The sequence below is a fragment of the Barbus barbus genome (assembly GCF_936440315.1).
Source record: "Barbus barbus genome assembly, chromosome: 2".
In the NCBI taxonomy this organism is placed as follows: domain Eukaryota; kingdom Metazoa; phylum Chordata; class Actinopteri; order Cypriniformes; family Cyprinidae; genus Barbus; species Barbus barbus.
Window position 1 is genome coordinate 12948591 of NC_136730.1, and position 22238 is coordinate 12970828.

Below are 22238 nucleotides of genomic sequence, written 5' to 3' on the forward strand. Positions count from 1 at the left end.
TTAATATATCCTGCTCACTTTATGACATAAAATAGTTTAGAAAAAAAAAGTTATTAATTCAGTTTTTGTTTGGAATTAATATTTTGGCTCTACCCCATCTGTCCTTTCAGATGAGCCACGGCTGGGCAGAAGTCATAAAAGACCACTATCAGGTGTCTCTGATATGACTGTCCTTCTTAAGAGTGTGAATTTTACCATTCAAAAAACAAAAATTGTTTAGAAAGTTAATTGCATGTTAATTGCAGTTGCAGTTAATTGCATGCCTCACAATATCAGGTTCATGTCAATAACCAGTTGAGGATGAGCTACAGTATTGGTGGCGCTTATACTTCAGCAAAGACCACTGATGGTAATCATGTTTAGGAGATGAGGCTTTGTCCTGGTGGTCATCAATTAAAGCACAGTAAAATATTAGCTGCATGAAAACACCAGGAGGCCTGCTGCCTGGATCCATACAGTCGTCCCTGGAAGCACCATAATGAAAGCAAGCATAAAACGTATCGTGACACCAAAAATGATGCCCATTTAGCAGGTTTCATTTTGATTTTACACTGTAGAACAAGTTCTGTGTTTCTTGCACAAGTCAGGAGAGTGGTCAACTGCTCCCCCTAGTAGTTAACAGAGGAAGTACAAAAAAACTTGTTCAGTGCCTGTTTGTTTTTTCATTATGACATTAAGATGCTTGAGTGCCTTTACACACACTGATTTTGACCCAAAAATTAAAAATGCATTTCTGTTGTTGTTTACTCACTGCCATGTTGCTTAAAACTTATAAATGAATTTTAATAGTTAGAACAGAAGTGGAAAGATTTAAACAACTGCTTTTTGAGATGGAAGGCCATTATCAATACACCGTTTCACTGTATAGAAAACAGCAACTTTAATGTTATCTTTCACAAAAACAAATATCACGTGATCGAAAATAAAACATCTAAAATATTGTAATATGTATCTATTTGAGCAATTTCTGGGTTTTCAACCTGGGGGTCTGTAGAAACATGTAAAACACAGAGGAAGAAAAATTCTAGCTATTTAGATGAACATTGACTAAAGATCTGAAGAGCATTAAAAATCTGGCAGTCTGAAATATTGGATCAAAATCTTTATTACAATAAAATTTGAATGAAACATTTTAAAAAATTATTCCTTTACACGTTCAGTGCATAAAACAGTAAATGCACTGCATAAATTCTCAAAGCCATCTCTGCTGATCTCTGGGTCTGTGCATAACCCCAGACAAGCAAAAATGACTTGTCATAAAATTTTATTTGCAAAGGTCTGACTTTCATTCAATCATCATTCTCTCATGCACATTTCAACTAATTAAATAGCCTAAAACACTCACCAAATCAGTCGCTCACAGATGTGAATATTCAACCAGCTATTTTAAGTCATAAAACGACATATTAAAAAATCAAAAATTTAAGATCATTCTTGAGATATACTTTTATAGTTTTAAGTCACATCCATACTGTATAATATTCTATAAAACTGTGTCTACACTGGATGCGAGCAATGTATCAAAACCATTCTATTTCAACTTCGGTCATAATGGAGCAACAGCTGAAAAAGGGTTGTGCACCATTCAGAGCTGAATTTAGAATGCATTTAAAAAAACAATTATTGAATTTGAATTCAATTCGAATTGAGGCCAAGATAGATAGATTAACACTAACTATTGACTGGAAGTCCTTCATTTTCAATGACAGCTGGTGATTTAAAATAACATTCTTTGAGTGCAGATGCCAAAGTGAGCATAGAAATGCAAACCAGCAGTACAGAGATTCAGTGACCTCCAGCCATCAAAAGTTTCTGAAAATAGCCTGCATTGACAAAAAATGTTGTATTGTAGTGTGAACTCTTTCAAGAAACAAAGTTGGACATATTCAGTGTAAACATGGCTTAAAAAGCCTGCAAGAGGTTAAAGTGATACAAAAGTAGATGTTCTGCTTCAAAATCACTTGCAGGAAACATAAACTTGAGATCTCGCTAAGAGGCTGAGCTGGACAGCAGAGGTTGATGTAAAACTCAACAGCACGGCAGATGCAGCCTCGATGGGCGATGCCAGACGGCGAGAGCAGCCAGTGTGATGTGATCTTTGAGCTTCAAAAACAATGAGGAGTCTATTAAAACTTACGAGGAGTTTCTTTTTCTTTGCACTGTGTTTTTTTCATAATTACCCATGTGATCTTGTGCCATAATGCAAAAAAGTTTTAGTTGAAAGGGGGAAAAAGGTTTTGAAGCTGCCAAGACACACAGCAAGTCGAGACAGTGAAGCCAAGTGGGGAGGGTTTTTTCAGCATTATTAAAAGATGCAATTGGTTTTGACAGGTTTCTGACATATTCTCTGCGTGACATTAAATCAAATGAATCAAATGTATGTTTTTGGCTCCTCGCATGTCTGAGGGCAATTCAAAGTTCTTCACAGTTTTGGTGTCAGTGATGATTAGCCCCGCCTCCTGATCCACAGCCATTGGTCACTTTCACATGTCCATCATTGTCCTCGGTCACACTGGTTTCCCCATCCTCTTCTTCATTGTCGCTTCTCTCGTCTTTGGTTAACTATCATAAAAGTATATTAGGGAAGAGAGTTAAAAATGTATTTAGTTAACACAATAGCTAAAACAGACTCTTATTTTTAAAGCAAATCTGAGAATGAAAAATTGTTTAACTATGCAAAACATCACTTTAGAGAAAAAAAAAAAAAGATTTGTCATATAATTTTATTTGAGTTCCTTCACTCAATTTATTCTTTAGTCATTCTCTCATACTCTTATCTATAGAAATCATCCTGACCAAAACGTGTGGAATTGAGAGATAAAAGGTCACAATTACCTTTTTTCCGAAGAGGAAACAAGCTTCCTTACATAAAACGAATTAAATAGCCCAAAACATGCGCCAAATTAGTCGCCTACAGATGTGAATATTCAACCAGATAAAGAGTAAAGGGCAGAATTTTAAAAAATAATAATCATTTATATTCAGCACAACAGCTAAAACAGAATTCAAGAAAGAGCATTTGAGGGGTGTTTATCCATGCAAAACTATGCCAGGTTGTTTCTGTGTGGTTGCTAAATGGTTTGGTTTTTACATGCCAAAGTTTAATTTAAGTTTGTTTAAATCACTAACCCAAAGTATGATCCATATATAAGCAGCAGGTTTACTGGTCCTTAGCTTAGCAAACATTTAAAAATCAAACAATAAGCATGCTGATCTTTGAACTTCCTGCACTTCGGAAAGCCAAAATCAAAACCACAGCATCTGAAAATACAGCCGGCCTTGAAACATTAACCTAACGAGCCATTTGTAGAAACCAGGCACACAGATACACAATCCATCATGCATAGCAAATGAATCCGAACAGTCTGATGTGTACTAAATCACGACTAATTAGGTCCCTTTGAGCAACAGGCTGCAGGTTCGTGGAACAGAGAAGCGATTGAATCTGGCATCCCTCATCCGCTCTGCATTTGCGAGAGATCATGAATGCTGCCAGTGCAATCACTCTCAAATTATGACTCACCTTTTTCAATAGACCAAGCTGGAGTGAAAATAATAGAGCTCTAACTACAGGCTGGCAGGGCTTATTTTAATCAGAACGCCAGTGTAATTGGAAATAACAGCACAACAGCACAGACCTGGATAACTCAGTCGCTGTTACAAGCTTGTGTCATCGTTTCAGTTTAGAGTATAATTCATGCAGGATGGCTTTGTCTATAACTGCTATTGCATGCATCAGGTAGGCCTTTGTTTTAGTGTGTTTCCCATGAATCAAGGCAGGAGTCTGCTGTTGCAACAGGGAGCTCTGACCTAAATAATAATACGACTATTTGTCCAAACATATTATTCACACACTGAAAACATTAATACTTTTATTCAACAACGTTGCATTAAATTGATCAAAAGTGACAGTAAATATATTTATAATGTTAAAAAATAATCATATTTCATATAAATGCTGTTTTTGAACTTTCTATTCATCAAAGAATCCTAAAATATTAAGCAAAACTGTTTCTGTCAGGACCACTATCGTCAAAGATGATTGACAATTAGCATATAGTTTGGATTGGCGGAATGGTTCTATTCTGGGCAAGAACTCCCTGCGCATCCATGCAGCCTAGCATGGATGAGAGCAGAGAGAGCAGCTATAACCCCCAAAACAAAACCATATGTTGATATCCTCCAACACAAACTGATAGCAAAATCTCAAAGCCTTTAGCAATGAGAATGTTGCCCATAACCAATACCAAAACAAATATTTTGCAAAACCCACATAACCTGTAGTAACAAGCATGTTGCCTTCAACAGATGGCCTAATGAATGTTGCCAATACCTTAAAAGCTTAAGCGATGTTCTCCATAACACCTGACAGGCTAAGAAAAACATGTTTCCAATTCAACTACAGCTTTAAGAACAAGCATGTTCCAAATAATGACCGGATTGGTCTGGAACAAGCATATTCCCAATAATGACCAGGCAGCTTACGAACAAGCATGTTCCCAATACAACTACAGCTTTTAGAACAAGCATGTTCCAATAACAACCAGATAGCTCTGGGACAAGCGTGTTCCATACAATACAGCTTTGACTAAGAACAAGCATGTTCCCAATTAGAGCTGGGCGATATGAGCAAAAATTCATATCTCTGTATTTTTTTGCTGATTTGTGGTATACGGTATACAGTGGGTACGGAAAGTATTCAGACCCCCTTCAATTTTTCACTCTTTGTTATATTGCACCCATTTGCTAAAATCATTTAAGTTCATTTTTTCCTCAATGTACACACAGCACCCCATATTGACAGAAAAACACAGAATTGTTGACATTTTTGCAGATTTATTAAAAAAGAAAAACTGAAATATCACATGGTCCTAAGTATTCAGACCCTTTGCTCAGTATTTAGTAGAAGCACCCTTTTGATCTAATACAGCCATAAGTCTTTTTGGGAAAGATGCAACAACTTTTTCACACCTGGATTTGGGGATCCTCTGCCATTCCTCCTTGCAGATCCTCTCCAGTTCTGTCAGGTTGGATGGTAAACGTTGGTGGACAGCCATTTTTAGGTCTCTCCAGAGATGCTCAATTGGGTTTAAGTCAGGGCTCTGGCTGGGCCATTCAAGAACAGTCACGGAGTTATTGTGAAGCCACTCCTTAATTATTTTAGCTGTGTGCTTAGGGTCATTGTCTTGTTGGAAGGTAAACCTTCGGCCCAGTCTGAGGTCCTGAGCACTCTGGAGAAGGTTTTCGTCCAGGATATCCCTGTACTTGGGATTCATCTTTCCTTCGATTGCAACCAGTCGTCCTGTCCCTGCAGCTGAAAAACACCCCCACAGCATGATGCTGCCACCACCATGCTTCACTGTTGGGACTGTATTGGACAGGTGATGAGCAGTGCCTGGTTTTCTCCACACATACCGCTTAGAATTAAGGCCAAAAAGTTCTATCTTGGTCTCATCAGACCAGAGAATCTTATTTCTCACCATTTTGGAATCCTTCAGGTGTTTTTTTGTGTCTTGCACTGAGGAGAGGCTTCCGTCGGGCCACTCTGCCATAAAGCCCCGACTGGTGGAGGGCTGCAGTGATGGTTGACTTTCTACAACTTTCTCCCATCTCCCGACTGCATCTCTGGAGCTCAGCCACAATGATCTTTGGGTTCTTCTTTACCTCTCTCACCAAGGCTCTTCTCCCCCGATAGCTCAGTTTGGCCGGACGGCCAGCTCTAAGAAGGGTTCTGGTGGTCCCAAACGTCATCCATTTAAGGATTATGGATGCCACTGTGCTCTTAGGAACCTTAAGTACAGCAGAATTTTTTTTGTAACCTTGGCCAGATCTGTGCCTTGCCACAATTCTGTCTCTGAGCTCTTCAGGCAGTTCCTTTGACCTCATGATTCTCATTTGCTCTGAGAATATGTCTTATATAGACAGGTGTGTGGCTTTCCTAAGTCCAGTCAGTATAATCAAACACATCTGGACTCAAATGAAGGTGTAGAACCATCTCAAGGATGATCAGAAGAAATGGACAGCACCTGAGTTAAATATATGAGTGTCACAGCAAAGGGTCTGAATACTTAGGACCATGTGATATTTCAGTTTTTCTTTTTTAATAAATCTGCAAAAATGTCAACAATTCTGTGTTTTTCTGTCAATATGGGGTGCTGTGTGTACATTAATGAGGAAAAAAAATGAACTTAAATGATTTTAGCAAATGGCTGCAATATAACAGAGTGAAAAATTGAAGGGGGTCTGAATACTTTCCGTACCCACTGTATATGTCACATTTATTGTTTATTAACTACAAATATTTCAGCAAAATGTATATTTTAGTCAGAGTTATTGCACTCCTATTTCATTGCACTCTGTCTGGCGCTCGTTCTAAATGAAGTCTGTGAAGTTTAGAGAAGAATCACAAAGCAAAAGCTCATGCACTTCTGACAGCAAAATGGAAATATTTCCATGGCTTTCTAACATTTACAGATGGAGAATACCTGTGAAATGCAAGTTATGCATTTAGGAAAACAGCACATCTCAAACACATTAAACAGCACGTCTCTATCAGCGGCACACGCAGTTTCTGTCAGACCATCTGATGGTGAGCCGCTTTAAACTGAAACTATAAACTAAAGGCTTCTATATCTTACGAGTTTTTTAAAAGCCCTTCATATAAGGTTTGTCACATGTTTAGATCAAATTGTATTATGCACTTTCTCCGCAGTGGCTGAGTCTGTGTCCTCCGCTATATTTTCAGATGTGCTTGTTTCAAACTACGGTATATCGATATAAACGGTATTGCCTTATATCATATCGCTTATAAAGAATATATCGATATATCGTACAAACTCGATATACTGCCCAGCCCTATTCCCAATACAACCAAGAGCTTCAGAACAAGCATGTTCCCAAAACAACAAGACAGAACAAGCATGTCTTGATACCGGAGCAGAATCAAAGCTGAAATGAAGCCTTTGAAAGACATTTCGAGGAAAGAAGGCATCAAGATATGTCTAATCCAATGTTAGCCTTACTTCCTGCGTCCTGAGATACCTTCATTCGGTCGATAATTAAAAGCAGAATGGATGTATCCTTTGCTGCCTTGATACCCACAATCCTGTCTGGTTGAGCAAAATAAAGATGGTGTCTGAAGTCATTTCTAGTGAGTAATCAGTATTAAGAAATTAAATTACTGCTTAGTTATCAATAAGCTCGTTCTATATCATTGACCGTTAAGCTGCCTCAAAAGCATGTCTGATATCAGTTTCATGACCTTCATGAACAAATGCTGCCTGCGAAGTCATTGGCTGAACAGCAGAATGTCAGCAGCCAAGGTTTCGGAGTAGACGACTTTCTCTTGGAGCTGCGCCGCAGTAGAAATTATTCAGTTTCCACCATGGTCATTATTTTCAGCTGCTTATATCTGTGCTGTAAGTAGCCTACTAAAAATAAAGGCTAGGTTAAAGAGGACATAACACACAGTTTCGGCCAATCTCATGTTAATCTTGAGAATCTATAATGTAGTATTGCATCATTCACATCTCTGCAGAGTCTTATTCAATTTCATCAGGTTTATAAAAGAAAAATACAGCTTACGATTCTCTCCGAAAACAGCTGAGCACCTGGAGGAGAGCCGTGGGAGGAGCTGAAGAGTCGCGAGCACTTATGGGCCAATTGGCAACAATCACAGATCTTTGATGCAGTTTTTACAGAAGCTCCTAGTCAAGACGGGGATCTTTATCGCTGGGACTGCTTCGTCTTTAGTATCAAACGATGTGCAAATCCAGTGTCAGACTGTACCATGTTATAAAACATTCGTCACCGAAATGACGGGAACAAACAAACACGTTGTGCCCCAGAAAAACTAATTGCATCCACTGTTCACATAACACTGAAAAGTTCATCTCAATCACACCGACCTGCATCATATTTGCAGAATGAAATCCAGCACTTAATAATTTTAGGCTGCTGATTCCAAAAATAGCACCGGTTTTGCTCTAGCCTGTTACAGTTTCTCACGAAATATGATGCATTTCGTATCATTTTTGCTTTAGACAGCCATTTGTAAGGTGAATAAGTCTTCTATTATGTTAATATCAGGAAATATTAGGACTTTTATGCAAATCAGCAGAGTTTTTGTTCAAGATGCTTGCAGGGCTGTGTTTTTGCTCACCCTATATTTAAAAAACACACACCGTATAGCCTAACTACAAATGTGTTCATGTGCTGTACCAACCCACACTGGTATAACCAGCATTATAGGAAGGTTAACTAGACCGGTAAAGCCAGTGTTGATGCAATAATACTCACAATAGGAAATTTAAGGGTAACAACAAATGAAAACTGTGGCATAACTGAAACTCTGCCAGCTCACCAGACAGCGTAAACAAATAGACAATGCTTCTTCTTTTAAACAGCTTTAGTCAGAAACTCATAAAATAAAACAGTTAAGTGCATCCAGAACTTTCTGACTGCACAACTGCCAGAGGTTTATGACTTGTTAAAAGTCATACGGTGTCGGTTGAGATGATTGATAATTAGCCAGAGGGTAGTAAGGTAACAGCATTAATAGTATTTGTTACTAAAATATAGACCTACAAAGTGCATAGATGCACTTCTTTCAACTTATTTTTGAGTCATTCAGATCCACTACGCCTGCAACCATCCTATAAATGATTTTATAATGTATTCGGGGCTTTTCACACAATGCTTAACCCCGGGTTAAAGTCTTTTTAACCTCGGGTAAAGCATTGTTTCACATTTATAATTTTAAAAGGGGTTAGCGATGCTTTTGACCCTCAGTTATGAAGACCTGCGGTGCCAAAGGTGTACAATTATAGAGAATGTTACAGTGAGTCCTTTAGAAACAGACAACCAATCATAAACCGATTCACTGCTTTGAATATATTAAATATTCATGAGCTTTGCACATTAGCAGTTTAGTGTCAGTTTATTTTTTGGCCTTCAGGTTTCAGACTTGAGAAGAGCAGATTGATCACAACATTTACACAGATGCAGAGGCAAATACAAACACAAGTCGCATACAGCAGCCTACTTGTCTAATCGATGTTAATAAACATACGCCTGGTTTCAAAGACAAGGCTTAAGCCTAGTCCCAGACTAAAATGTAAGTCTGAGCTGTTTCAACTGAAAGAAACTTGCACTGACTGATTTTAAAATACATCAGTGCCTTTGTTTTGTCTCAAGATGCACACCAGTAATGTTTATAAAAATTGCTTAAATGTCTTAATTGAACTATGATCTAATCCTGGCTTAGTCTAAGCCCGTCTGTGAAACCGGGCCATAAATTCGCAAAAAGAAAGTTAACCCAGGGTTTACAAATGTACAGTGAGAAATCTCAAAATATGACTACCCAAAATTATTTGCTAATGTGAGACCATTCAAACAAGAAATTTTGAAAAAAAATGAAACCATTCCCAAATATAAAAGTAGAACAACTTACACTTCCGAAAAGGAACATCTTCACCATGCGTAGAATCAGATACGCCCAGAATATGTGCAGCATCAACAGGATGACAAGCATTATGTTAAAGAAGTAATATCCAAAAAATGGCGGGTAATAGTCGGGAGGATAAACCCATGTGCAGTGAATGATCCTGGAATAAATATACATGAGACAGAGACTGTTTTTAATATCAGTTCTAATAAACAAATAATGCGTGCATGTTATGTAAAATACACCTGAGACTTAGAGTTTATCAGAGCTTGGAAATAGTATTCACACACACAATTCTCACCAAAATGGAAAGATTATGAGTCGCGTGACTATGAAGACGGCAGCAAATACCACAAAGATGCCGTTGCACGTGCTTTCCCATTTGGCATAGTTGAGGATCTTAGCAGACTGTGGAGAAATAACTCAAAAATAACAAACAGGTGCAAACAGTGTCAACCAGGATTTTTAAACTAAAATATATTACCCCCGGTTTCACAGACAAGGCTTAAGCTTAGACTAAAATGTAAGTTTGAGCTGTTTCAACCGAAAGAAACTTGCACTGACTGATCTTAAAATACATCTGTGCCTTTGTTTTGTCTCAAAAATCACCACAGTAATGGTTTTTTCTAAGCACGTTTATAAAAATTACTTAAATGTCCTGGCTTAGTCTAAGCTCGTCTGTGAAACCGGGCCATAGTCTTTTATTATTTGAAATAAAATAAATTTAAAATAAAAAATTATATATATATATATTTTATTTCAGTATTTTAGCTCATTTAACTTCGTTTAACTTGATGTACTAAAATAAGTAAAACTAAACCTGAAATAAAAGTGAATATAAACTATATAGACATATTTTAAAAATATATTAACTATATACACTCACCTAAAGGATTATTAGGAACACCTGTTCAATTTCTCATTAATGCAATTATCTAATCAACCGATCACATGGCAGTTGCTTCAATGCATTTAGGGGTGTGGTCCTGGTCAAGACAATCTCCTGAACTCCAAACTGAATGTCAGAATGGGAAAGAAAGGTGATTTAAGCAATTTTGAGCGTGGCATGGTTGTTGGTGCCAGACGGGCCGGTCTGAGTATTTCACTATCTGCTCAGTTACTGGGATTTTCACGCACAACCATTTCTAGGGTTTACAAAGAATGGTGTGAAGAGGGAAAAACATCCAGTATGCGGCAGTCCTGTGGGCGAAAATGCCTTGTTGATGCTAGAGGTCAGAGGAGAATGGGCCGACTGATTCAAGCTGATAGAAGAGCAACTTTGACTGAAATAACCACTCGTTACAACCGAGGTATGCAGCAAAGCATTTGTGAAGCCACAACACGCACAACCTTGAGGCGGATGGGCTACAACAGCAGAAGACCCCACTGGGTACCACTCATCTCTACTACAAATAGGAAAAAGAGGCTACAATTTGCACGAGCTCACCAAAATTGGACGGTTGAAGATTGGAAAAATGTTGCCTGGTCTGATGAGTCTCGATTTCTGTTGAGACATTCAGATGGTAGAGTCAGAATTTGGCGTAAACAGAATGAGAACATGGATCCATCATGCCTTGTTACCACTGTGCAGTCTGGTGGTGTAATGGTGTGGGGGATGTTTTCTTGGCACACTTTAGGCCCCTTAGTGCCAATTGGGCATCGTTTAAATGCCACGGCCTACCTGAGCATTGTTTCTGACCATGTCCATCCCTTTATGACCACCATGTACCCATCCTCTGATGGCTACTTCCAGCAGGATAATGCACCATGTCACAAAGCTCGAATCATTTCAAATTGGTTTCTTGAACATGACAATGAGTTCACTGTACTAAAATGGCCCCCACAGTCACCAGATCTCAACCCAATAGAGCATCTTTGGGATGTGGTGGAACGGGAGCTTCGTGCCCTGGATGTGCATCCCACAAATCTCCATCAACTGCAAGATGCTATCCTATCAATATGGGCCAACAGAATTAAGGCAGTTCTGAAGGCGAAAGGGGGTCAAACACAGTATTAGTATGGTGTTCCTAATAATCCTTTAGGTGAGTGTATATATATATATATATTTTTTTTTTTTTTTTTTTTTTTTTTTTCTTACAAAAAGTTAAATGGAAACAACATAAAAATAAGAACTAATTCAAAACTATAACAAAAACTATAGTTTCTCACTAAATAACACTTTTTCAGAAATGTATTTTAAACACTACATTAAATGGGTTGACAAATGTATTCCCTACAGAAACTGAATCTTTTTGAGTGACATATTGGAGGACTTGTCCTTTTTTTTAAGTAACCAGTAGCCTCATGCTCATCATTTCTCATTCTAGAGAGTATCTGTTTTTGTACTAAAGTTGTATTTTGCCTGAGTGCGAGGTGAGACATCACATTTTTGATCATTTAAACCTTAAATTAATTTAAGAAAAAAAAAAATTTTTAAACATGCAATGTTTCCTGAACCCATTCCACCAAACAAATTTCCTGTCACTCTCTAATACAGGGGTAAATGGCTAAAAATACAATAACGAATAATCATTAGGGGTGGCACGGTACACGTATCGAGCCGTACGGTTCACGGGGGAAATTCCTAATGGAAATGATCATCCCTATCCCCTTGGAGTGGGGACTTTGGAGTGAACAGGGCACGTGCGTGCCATTATTTAGTCGTTTGGAATGCACTTGACAAAGGGAGCGATCTAATTTCCTCATAATCTTCAGCTGGGATGTTCCCGTGACAACGCAGCACAGTGTGCATCAGCAGATGTTGCTGTTTTAATGTCATAAATGTCTTTTTATTATTGTTGCATGCACGTCCCCACTCCAAGGGGATAGGGATGATTACTTCCATTTGGAATCTGCCCCGTGAACCGTACGGTTCGATACGTGTACGTGCCACCCCTAATGATCATATAATATAAGATTTGGCGTATCATTAACCTCTAAAAGAATGTCAGAGGAATCGTGAATGAGCATGACCAGGGTCCCGACCCGGATGTAGTTCCCACACCAGGAGAAAGCCAAGAGCGTCAGCGTGGCCCAATGATGGATGATCTGCTCTTTAAAGTCCTGAAATAAATATATACGAGAAACATTCACGGAAAGAGACATCATTCTCAGTGATGACAGAGAAAAAGTACATGTACTGTTACATGAGATAAAAACAACAACAAATCAATCTGGCTTTAAATGATAGATTACAATATCTTTCATTGCTTAAATAATGATCAGATGTTTATTTGGCGTCATGTGATAAATGGTTAGGCTCAGACGAAACATTTTGAAATACAATTTAAAAGATTTCATGTAGTTAAAATGCTTCTAGTAGATAGCTAGATAGATAGATAGTGTGGTGTCACATGCTACTCACCTTTCGTTTGACGTCGAAGGTTATTCTGAGCACTAGCGACAAATAGAAGCTCATCTCCAAAATATAATACCAGTACTGAGAATCTAGCATGGACTGCAGGAGCAAAAACACAACAATAAGCTCTCAGAAACATGCACGATAACAAGAGATGACCACCGCTATATTTTTATGACGGAAAAAGTAAAAGACTCTGATTGATCCGAGCTATAACTCAATGTGAATTTTATGTAATTCATTGTGCTTTGATGCAGCGGGAGTTTGAAGACGGCTCTTTTTTTGGAGTGATTATTCTAGGAAACTCAATGTTTTGAGTGCCAATCTGAATGACATCACTGCTCTTTTGATTGCAACCTGGAACTCATATAACAAGTGTGAACGCTTCCAAAAAAACCTTCAGCTGGGCCAAAAAAAGACATCTTTCTTCTAAATATGGCCATGTTTGATTTGGAGCTAGTGTGAGCCTTATTATCTGCCTTATTTATTAGCCGCGCCGTAAATCTGTGTGTTGCATGAACCCTGTCAAAGTGAACAATATCTCGCCTGCTCTTATTAGTGCAGGTGATATGAACAATAAAATATCCCTTGGAACAAATACAAGCACATTAAAGATCTGAAGAGTGGAACATACCTGTCTGGGATAGCCATTCCACACCTCCCGCAAATTATAAAACCAGGGTTTCTGTAATAAATAGTCAAATCAATATTCAAGTTTATGGAACACAGAACATTGGCTTTTTACTTATTTATGACAGTTTTTGGAGCTGCAAGGTGGCTGTGTTCTAAAACCTAGTATGCTGCCTACTTAGGCGTCGTTGTAAGGCATCAGAGGCACAATCCAAACACAGAGACTTCTAAAGCCAAACACTTGTGGAAAATCCCATAATGCAGTGGTTTTCAACAAAGGGGCCTCAAGATAACTTAAATAAATTAAAGTATTTCTGATTTTAATTTGACATCTCAACAGCTGTTTATCAACCAGGATTACGGTCTTTGAAAATGGATATGTGAGGAGATCTAATTTTTAAAGTGTGCTTTTTGTAGACCGGGAAAAGTCAAAAGTCAAACACACACACAAAAAAATGTAAAGAACTAATATTTTTTTAAATCCGATTCCTTAAATCACATTGACTGGAAAAGTCATGTAAATTCATAGGTTAAAAAGAGTGGAGAACATTAAGCTCTTAAAACACATAAAATTATGGCATTTAATTATTTTAATTATTAGAATTGATATAGCTTTAGTTACTTTTTTTTTTAATTACAGAAACACAGAAAAATTACAGTGTCTTTAAATTAAAATAAATTTGAAAACTAGGTCTAGGGGGCCTACAAATATTGTGGATAATGGAGTCAAAAAGACTGAGAACCACTGCCATAATAATGCATTTGAATAATCTAAATATAAATATGTTTATAAATTATTCATTTCCAAAAGTACAATTAATGCAAACAGTTTAGTTTAAATAAAAATTAATTTGTTTACGCAGTACTTGTTTAATTGTGTCCTTTACTTAGCAGTATAACAAATTCTATTAAAATCAATTGTTGCATCCCTCCAGCGCATTGTGCATGCACACTATCTGTACGATGCTGCCTATGCAGTGTGTCCCAAATTGCTCTGTATTTCCCACAGTGCTCATCTGTTAGAGGTTACAAATACATTCGATTTCTCAACCCCGGAGGGCACCACAGAGCTGATCACAGATCAGCTTCAATTACCAAAATCAGTATAGGAAAACGGGCACAATTTTCACATATTTCTTACTTCAGACATGCAGAAGGATATAGAGGTATACTGTATGTTAAATGAAGAGGATAAACTCACATCATACAGGGCTATGATTCCACCAATGAACGCCGCCAGATAAAACACCATTCGCCAGCTACAGAGGCAATCCAACAGAGAGGAAAGCTCATGTGATCAGGGATTACATTCAAATCAAAACAACTAGTCAATACTAGTCTTGACAGCATAAGCAGACAGCAACAAATTAGCAACCACTTGGGTATCAGGCCCTGTCTAGACTTGTGCCTTATGACCGCTGCAGTGCGTTGTGGGTATTGCATGTGGAACAGTGATTTATAGGTAACACTTTATAATAGATTTCATTTGTTAGTGAACTACACTAGTTAACACGAAAAGTGAACAATACGTTTACAGCATAAGAACAGTTATTAACATTAACAAAGGTTAATAAATGCTATAAATATTTATTGCTCATTGTTAATTTATGTTAGTAGTTAAATCATTAAAATATTAACAAATGGGATTGTAAAATGTTTTAGTTTTATAAAATAAAAACAAGTGTGTGTGTGTGTGTGTGTGTGTGTGTGTGTGTGTGTGTGTGTGTGTGTAGAATAAAATATAATATTATAAAAGATTATATAATATAAATACTTTAATTTACTTCTGTATTTATGCTATACAGCGGCTGATCAAATATAATGTATTGCCTGCTTATGTTTATGCATTTAGCATTAGATATTTTTACTTAAAAAAATCCTTGCATCCAACATTTATATTTTACGGATGCAATGCATTCCACTATGCAAGAACACTAGTTTATCATCATTATTCGATAATATTTGACTACAGAATGCAGTATTTGACTAATCGGAATTCCAGACAGACATGTAAGAAGTCATATTAGGCTATTCATATTTCATACCTGGCCTCTCTGAATTTTTTCAGAACTCCAGGACGGTCCTGGTTTCGTCTCCTTCTGAACCAGCGCTCCACTTGTCTACTTGACCAGCTGCATTTTTTGCACAGGCCATCAATATCTGCCTGATAAGAGATGGAAGAGAGAGGGGTAAGTCGAGAAATACTGCAAATCATCTCGTATCAGAAAAGAGGTATGTTGATTTCTAGAATAACAGTTTAAGCTTCATAATTCTGGCTTTGTTTTACCAAATGCTAACAAACAAAAAAGTCTTTTGAAGTGTCTCAAATTTTATATGGGTGTACTTTGAATAAATATTCAAGTAAAATATAAAATATAAAACCTACAAATATATTTTAACCCTAAAAAGGGCAAACCCATAAAGAGACATCAGAAACCTAAGAGAGACCTAAGGTTGGTCTCTTTTTAAAAAGACATAGCAGATTATTGCTAAAGTGAAAGCATTTAAAAAAAAAAGTAAAAAGTATAAAAAGTTATAAAAGTTCAAGTTTACAGTAAAGATAATGTGGTATACTAATTGTGTTTTATCTTATATAAAATAAATATTTCATAAAATTTTGCACTCTAAAATTGCTATCAAATCAAAGCCATATGTCTAACCAATTTATGTTCCAAATTTGAAGTTATCACAAAAATTGTGGATCCTGTGAGATTTTGTTTGGGCACTATACCAAAATAACCAGTGGGTTACACCCATAGTCTGTTGAATATTTCTGATGCAGTTTTCTGTCATAAATCAATCATTTTCTGTCACAATATCACTCTTCTATTAGAAAACAGTTACCAAATATGGAACCTTGACTGTCAGACCTTTCCAACGATATCTGTTTTGTCAAGATTACAAAAAGATTTCATTTTCATAAACACAAGCCACAAAATCACAGTGCATGTAAATGTTTTTATATCCTGATTTATACCCCTTAAAAGGGTGACGTATCCCCTGAGATACAAACATTTAGAGACAGATTAGAAAAAATGTAAGCATTTAATTCATAAAATTTCAATGTAAACAAACTAATGCTGAACAACAACATGTGTAAATATGTGAACTAGAACAACTTTTATCAGAGGGTGAGTAGATTTCCCACTACAGGCAGCCATGCAGTTTTAAATGCTTCCTGTGAGCTAAACAAAAAATGTAGAAACAAACTTCTCTCATCTAAATATTCACAACAAACACCCTTTCAAAATGAAACCAAGAAATTAGACCTACACTTTCACTGCTTCTCCCCACAGCTTCTCAAATGTTTGTATCCCCCAGGATACGGTGCCCCTTTTAGGGTTAAACATATATATAATACAGATTAAATTTAATAAAACACATGAAATCATTACAAAGCATTATCAATTTCTGAAGGGGTCAAAAAGGCTTTATTAGCTGACGAACCTAAAGTACTTGATCTGGGTTTTATGGTTTAATCTAATAAATTATTTATAACATATGTAACAATTAAACCTAAATCTTACATACAAAATGGAAACAAATCCTAAATATGTGATCTAGCTGGTCAAGTTTCCAAAGAAGCTTTACAGAAGTTCTTGTCTTAATGTCTAAAACAGTGGTTCTCCCCAGTGATCAAGCCAATGGCGACTTTGAATCTGAATGTGATGTTGTTGAGTGAGATGAGAAGATTTTACCTGTCCTGGATGTTTTGACTTTGTAATAAAATAATGTTCAAGAACAGCAATCTGCTCCACTTTGTATCTGGTTTTCTCTGTAACACCAAGCGAAGCTGCAAATGGTGTCGCCATCAACCTAAAAAGACAGACATCAGTAGAGTTAGATCGATAACAATTTTTTATAATATGCAATTCTTAACATTAAGTTCCACGTATAAATCTTCCCTGAAGCATTTTTACATCCTTCATATGAATCAAAATTATATTTCATATATCAGTTTTGTGGGGAAACTAACTAGAAAGTATGTATGTTTGTTTTTATTTAAAACTGCAAAAACTCATTTTTTTTACTGTACAAACACATCAAAAGGGTAGTTTTACTTTAAATGTGACCCTGGACCACAAAACCAGTCATAAGTGTCAATTTAGTCAAAATTTAGATTTATACATCATTTATATATCATCTGAAATCTGAAAAAAATAAGCTTTCCATTGATGTATGGTTTGTTAGGATCGGAAAATATTTGGTCGAGATACAACTATTTGAAAATCTGGAATCTGAGGGTGCAAAAAAAATGAAAATATTGAGAAAATCACCTTTAAAGTTGTCCAAATGAAGTTCTTAGCAATGCATATTACTAATTAAAAATGAAGTTTTGATATATTTACAGTAGGAAATTTACTAAATATCTTCATGGAACATGATCTTTACTTAATATTCTAATGATTTTTGGCATAAAAGAAAAATGGATAATTTTGACCCATACTATGTATTTAGCTATTGCAACAAATATACCCCAGCGACTTAAGACTGGTTTTGTGCTACAGGGTCAGAAATAAGCTTGGTAGCTTGCCAAGTCTGGCCTCTGAAGTCTGCCCTCAAATGACTGATCAAATTTCCATTTCCTGTCACAGAAATTTCTGAACTGACTCACCTTTCAAACACGTATCTGACTACAAGGAAGACTAAAGCATATGGCACAGTGACATAGAGGTGGGATGCTCTGGCGTAGACGAGCCCTTCCTCGTCTTTGAGATCGGCCCACGTGAGGTTCCCCGGCAGCCACAGCCGGTCCCACCACAGCCACTCACTAAGCGTCCCAATCATGACTTGATCTGGTGAACACAAGCACAGCCAGACAAGATTTTACATGCTTTAAACATATATATATAAATAAGAGTTTCATATCAACACCTCCTTTAAAAAAGTTCTGACTAGAGCAACGATAAACATCTCAGATTATATTACTGAGTTTATCAAGCAAGAAGCTGTTCCTAGTGAGAGAAGATGAGTGTTTTTAACATTAGACCAAAATTTACATAATTTACTCTCTTAAAGGAAGTTAAAATTTGCATTTACTCAACCTCGGGCCAATCCAAGATGAAGTTTGTTTCTTCATCAGAACAGATTTGGAGAAATGTAGCAAAACATCACTTGCTCACCAATGAATGCTCTGCAGTGAATGGGTGCCGTCAGAATGAGAGTCCAAACAGCTGATAAAAACAACATAATTTGTTTCTTACAAACATGAATCTTTTCACTTCACAAGATGTTAATTGATGGACTGGAGTGGTGTGGATTATTGTGATGTTTTTATCAGCTGTTTGGACTCTCATTCTGACGGCACCCATTCACTGCAGAGCATCCATTGCTGAGCAAGTGATGCAGTGCAACATTTCTCCAAATCTGTTCCGAGTAAGAAACAAATTCATCTACATCTTGGATGGCCTGAGAATTAGAAAATTTTGTACATTTTGATCCATCCGTTTGTCTTCTTAATTTTTTTCTTCTTTATTGATAGTAGATATCGTAATATACTAAACATTTCACTGTAGCATACATCATCAAACAGCATTAAAGTTTATAGGGAACCCGTAAATATTTCATTGTAGTACCTTACAAAAAATATAGATTTTTCTATTAAAGAGAGATGGAGATGTGGGAAATTAAATAGATGTTCAAATATTTATTATGGATTTACAAAAAAAACAAGAGGATAATAGTATAATCATAACACAATATTGTCATCTCATAATGTGAAATAAAATATTTTCAGTGCAAAAGTATGATAAACATTTGTGCACTAAATATAGAATGCAAGTCATTTAAGTCAGTTAGATTTAGCCTCTTAGATATATAAGCATTAATGATGAAATCAGGCTTATTCAGCATTGTGCCAAAAACCAAAACAGATTATCATTACTTTCATTAATGTTTTACAGTACTCTCCTGCATCCATTTAAACCAAGGGTCACCAAACTTGATCCTGGAGGACCGGTGTCCTGCAGAGTTTAGCTCCAACTTGCCTCAACACACATCCCTGGAAGTTTCAAGTATAATTAGTAAGACACTGATTAGCTGCTTCAGGTATGTTTGATTAGGGTTGGAGCTAAACTCTGCAGGACACCGGCCCTACAGGACCGTGTCTGGTGAGCCCTGATTTAAACCTTCTATAAACGATATACCAAACAATAATATGGTAAACAGTCAGATTACGTAAAGACAGTGATGTATGTATCTGTGTTAAAATGCTTGAGATTCTGTAGCTGTGGTATATAATCAGTTTCTGAGACTTCACAAATGATTCACAAAATTTGTTGAGTGTTGATGGCATGACAGCTCTGTTGCTACTAAAAACAGTGTTTGATAGGGGCGATGCTGACCTGGGGCAAAACCACAAGCTTGTGTACCTACACACACTGGGAATACAAGAGCTGGTGTGAATCTACATGTTATTGTGTTGATTTCAGATCCATTTAGTAAATTACACATTAACAGCACTTCACACCCAAGTTAAATACCATCCAAATATCAGCTGTGATGTACAAGGAAACAAATTCTCTATAGAGGGAAATATTAAGTTTATAAGTTTACCACAAGTGAAAGTATGTCAGACTGAATAATAACGTAATGATTCATTAATCCTGGAGAGCAGGTTTTGAGATATTACACGGTGCAGTAAAATATTCTTATTTGCATATTTACCTTATAAATAACGGAAATAAATTGGCCAAGTGAAAGGAAATATATCAAGTAGGTTATACAAGGATCTCATCTCATTATATATATATATATATATATATATATTTATTAGAAGAAAACTGTGAAAGTTTTGTTCATCCATATTAAATAAATATATAGCAATATGGAAAGGCAATAAATTAAATTAAATATTTTAATTTATATATTTAATTATATATTATATTATAAGCAGCACAACTGTTTTCAACATTGATAAATCACACATTAGAATGATTTCTGAAGGATCAAGTGGCACTTAAGACTGGAGTAATGATGCTGGAAATTGAGCTTTCATCACAGGAATAAATTACATTTTACAATATATTTAAGATAGAAAACATTTATTTTAAATTGTAATAATATTTCACAATATTACTGTTTTTTACTGAATTTTTGGTCAAATAAACGCAGCCTTGATGAGTAGAAGACACTTTTTTTTAAATAAACTTACCATCCCCAAACTTTTCAACTCATAAATAAATGCAAACCATTAGTTATTATGACTATATTATGTTATTATGTATTTTGACCTTTTATTGTATCTGCTTATTCCCTTCACTATAATATAATTGTTATATTGGTTCCTTTCTTATATTTTGACTTTGATCAGACAATCAAACAATGACAGTCTTTCTCTGTGTCTGTACTGTGACCAAGAGAACGTCAAGAACACCATGTCAACTGAACATAAAGAGCTCAGAGTCTGTTTGAACAAGACGCCGAGTAAACAGAGTTGCTTCCACGTGTACAGATCACACACAGATATTATCACCTGTCCCTTCAACCCCGTTACTGCCACACTATCGCAGAGCCACAATCTTCTTTCTTAACCATTTCTGGTAACAAGAAACTAGGATAGCTGAACGGAATAGTTCAAATTCAAGAACTGATTAACTTAAGCACATAAAAACTCATTTCTAAGACACATTTCAACAAATACAACAGCTCATTTCAACTTTAAAGATTCAAAGAGAGTGGTGTTTAGCAATGGCTAAAATTCTTCTACTTTTAACAGCCATCTAGACCTTACATTTTCACACCAACAAAAGCATCTCGATTAAAGCTGCTCAAAAATTTTCTAATTAAATTTTGATTAGATTACAGTAACAGCAAGAAGAAAGAATTTAATAAGACCAAAGCAAAGAGGCATTAATCTACTTATGAATTATGATACGAAACAAACCCTGAAGCTTCTCAAAATGCTCAAAAACATAAAAAAAAAAACGGTAAATAACAGTAGATCTGTCTTAAAACTCAAAAAAGCTCAAACAGGCAGGTTTCAACATGCTTTACTCTTCATTAGAGTCTTTTAATCTTAGTCTTATATTAAAAGTCCTACTTTTTTCTCCATTTGTCTTGTTCATCAACGAATGCAGACTGTGTATTAAATCACATTGCAAACATGCTGTATTCCCAGGAACAAGAAGAAGCAGATTAATAAAATCAGAAAAACCAACAGACCAAAGCAAAGAGACATTAATCTACTAATGAAGTTTCCTAAAATGCCCAAAAAACTATAAAAAAAACCTGGAATTAACAGTACTTAAAACTCAAAAAAGCAGGTTTCCACAAGCTCTAATTTTCATTAGAGAAACTTTCCAAACATCGTTCAATAAAAGTCCTTCATATTTTCTCCATCCGTCTTGTTTAAAACTCAGATTGCACTGGCTAAATCACAGTTGCTGGCATTGCATTTCACCCAAGGTCAAGTAAAGCCACACGCTTACCTCTGCTTCCTGTCAGCGGTTCAGCGCAGCGCTCAGGTAAACGTCTAAACTCACACCGCTTGCTGCTGACGGTGGGAAAGTGAGTAACATGACAGCACGGCTGCGCTGGAGGCCCACAGGAACGCTCTTTGTTTCAAATACTTTGCGGTCACACCCTGCTTTAGTAGCAATTGACTAGTTTCCTCCCCTCCCTACTCACCTTCCCGAGGTGAACGGGCATTCATTGGGCTCACTCATGCACACACAAAAACTGTGCCCTAAGGACTCACCTCATTTGCATTGTGCAACTGATAGAGCTGCGCTGTGAGGGCGAGATCAGTGGCTCACTCAGATAAGACAAAGCACAGGCAGTGACTCAGTGCCACGCCGTCTGTAC

At 36.6% G+C, this 22238-nt stretch overlaps 1 protein-coding gene across 3 annotated transcripts; it reads right to left on the reverse strand.

Annotated features, from left to right (window-relative positions):
- Window positions 1-1089: 1089 nt before the first annotated feature.
- cers3a (ceramide synthase 3a) lies at window positions 1090-22238 on the reverse strand. Of its 3 annotated transcripts, none has more exons than XM_079433711.1 (11): window positions 22132-22238; window positions 18049-18229; window positions 17132-17249; window positions 15479-15597; window positions 14635-14692; window positions 13438-13488; window positions 12810-12902; window positions 12380-12508; window positions 9747-9853; window positions 9452-9605; window positions 1090-2562 (listed from the first exon to the last, which is right to left on the reverse strand). In XM_079433711.1, exons 2-11 carry the CDS (start codon window positions 18219-18221, stop codon window positions 2437-2439), a joined length of 1128 nt encoding a protein of 375 aa, XP_079289837.1. In that variant the 5' UTR covers window positions 18222-18229; window positions 22132-22238; the 3' UTR covers window positions 1090-2436. The 3 variants fall into 3 exon arrangements, with proteins under 3 accessions (XP_079289837.1, XP_079289836.1, XP_079289838.1); XM_079433710.1 differs by having other exon boundaries at window positions 21863-22167; XM_079433712.1 differs by lacking the exons at window positions 17132-17249; window positions 18049-18229; window positions 22132-22238 and adding exons at window positions 16278-16317; window positions 16707-16957.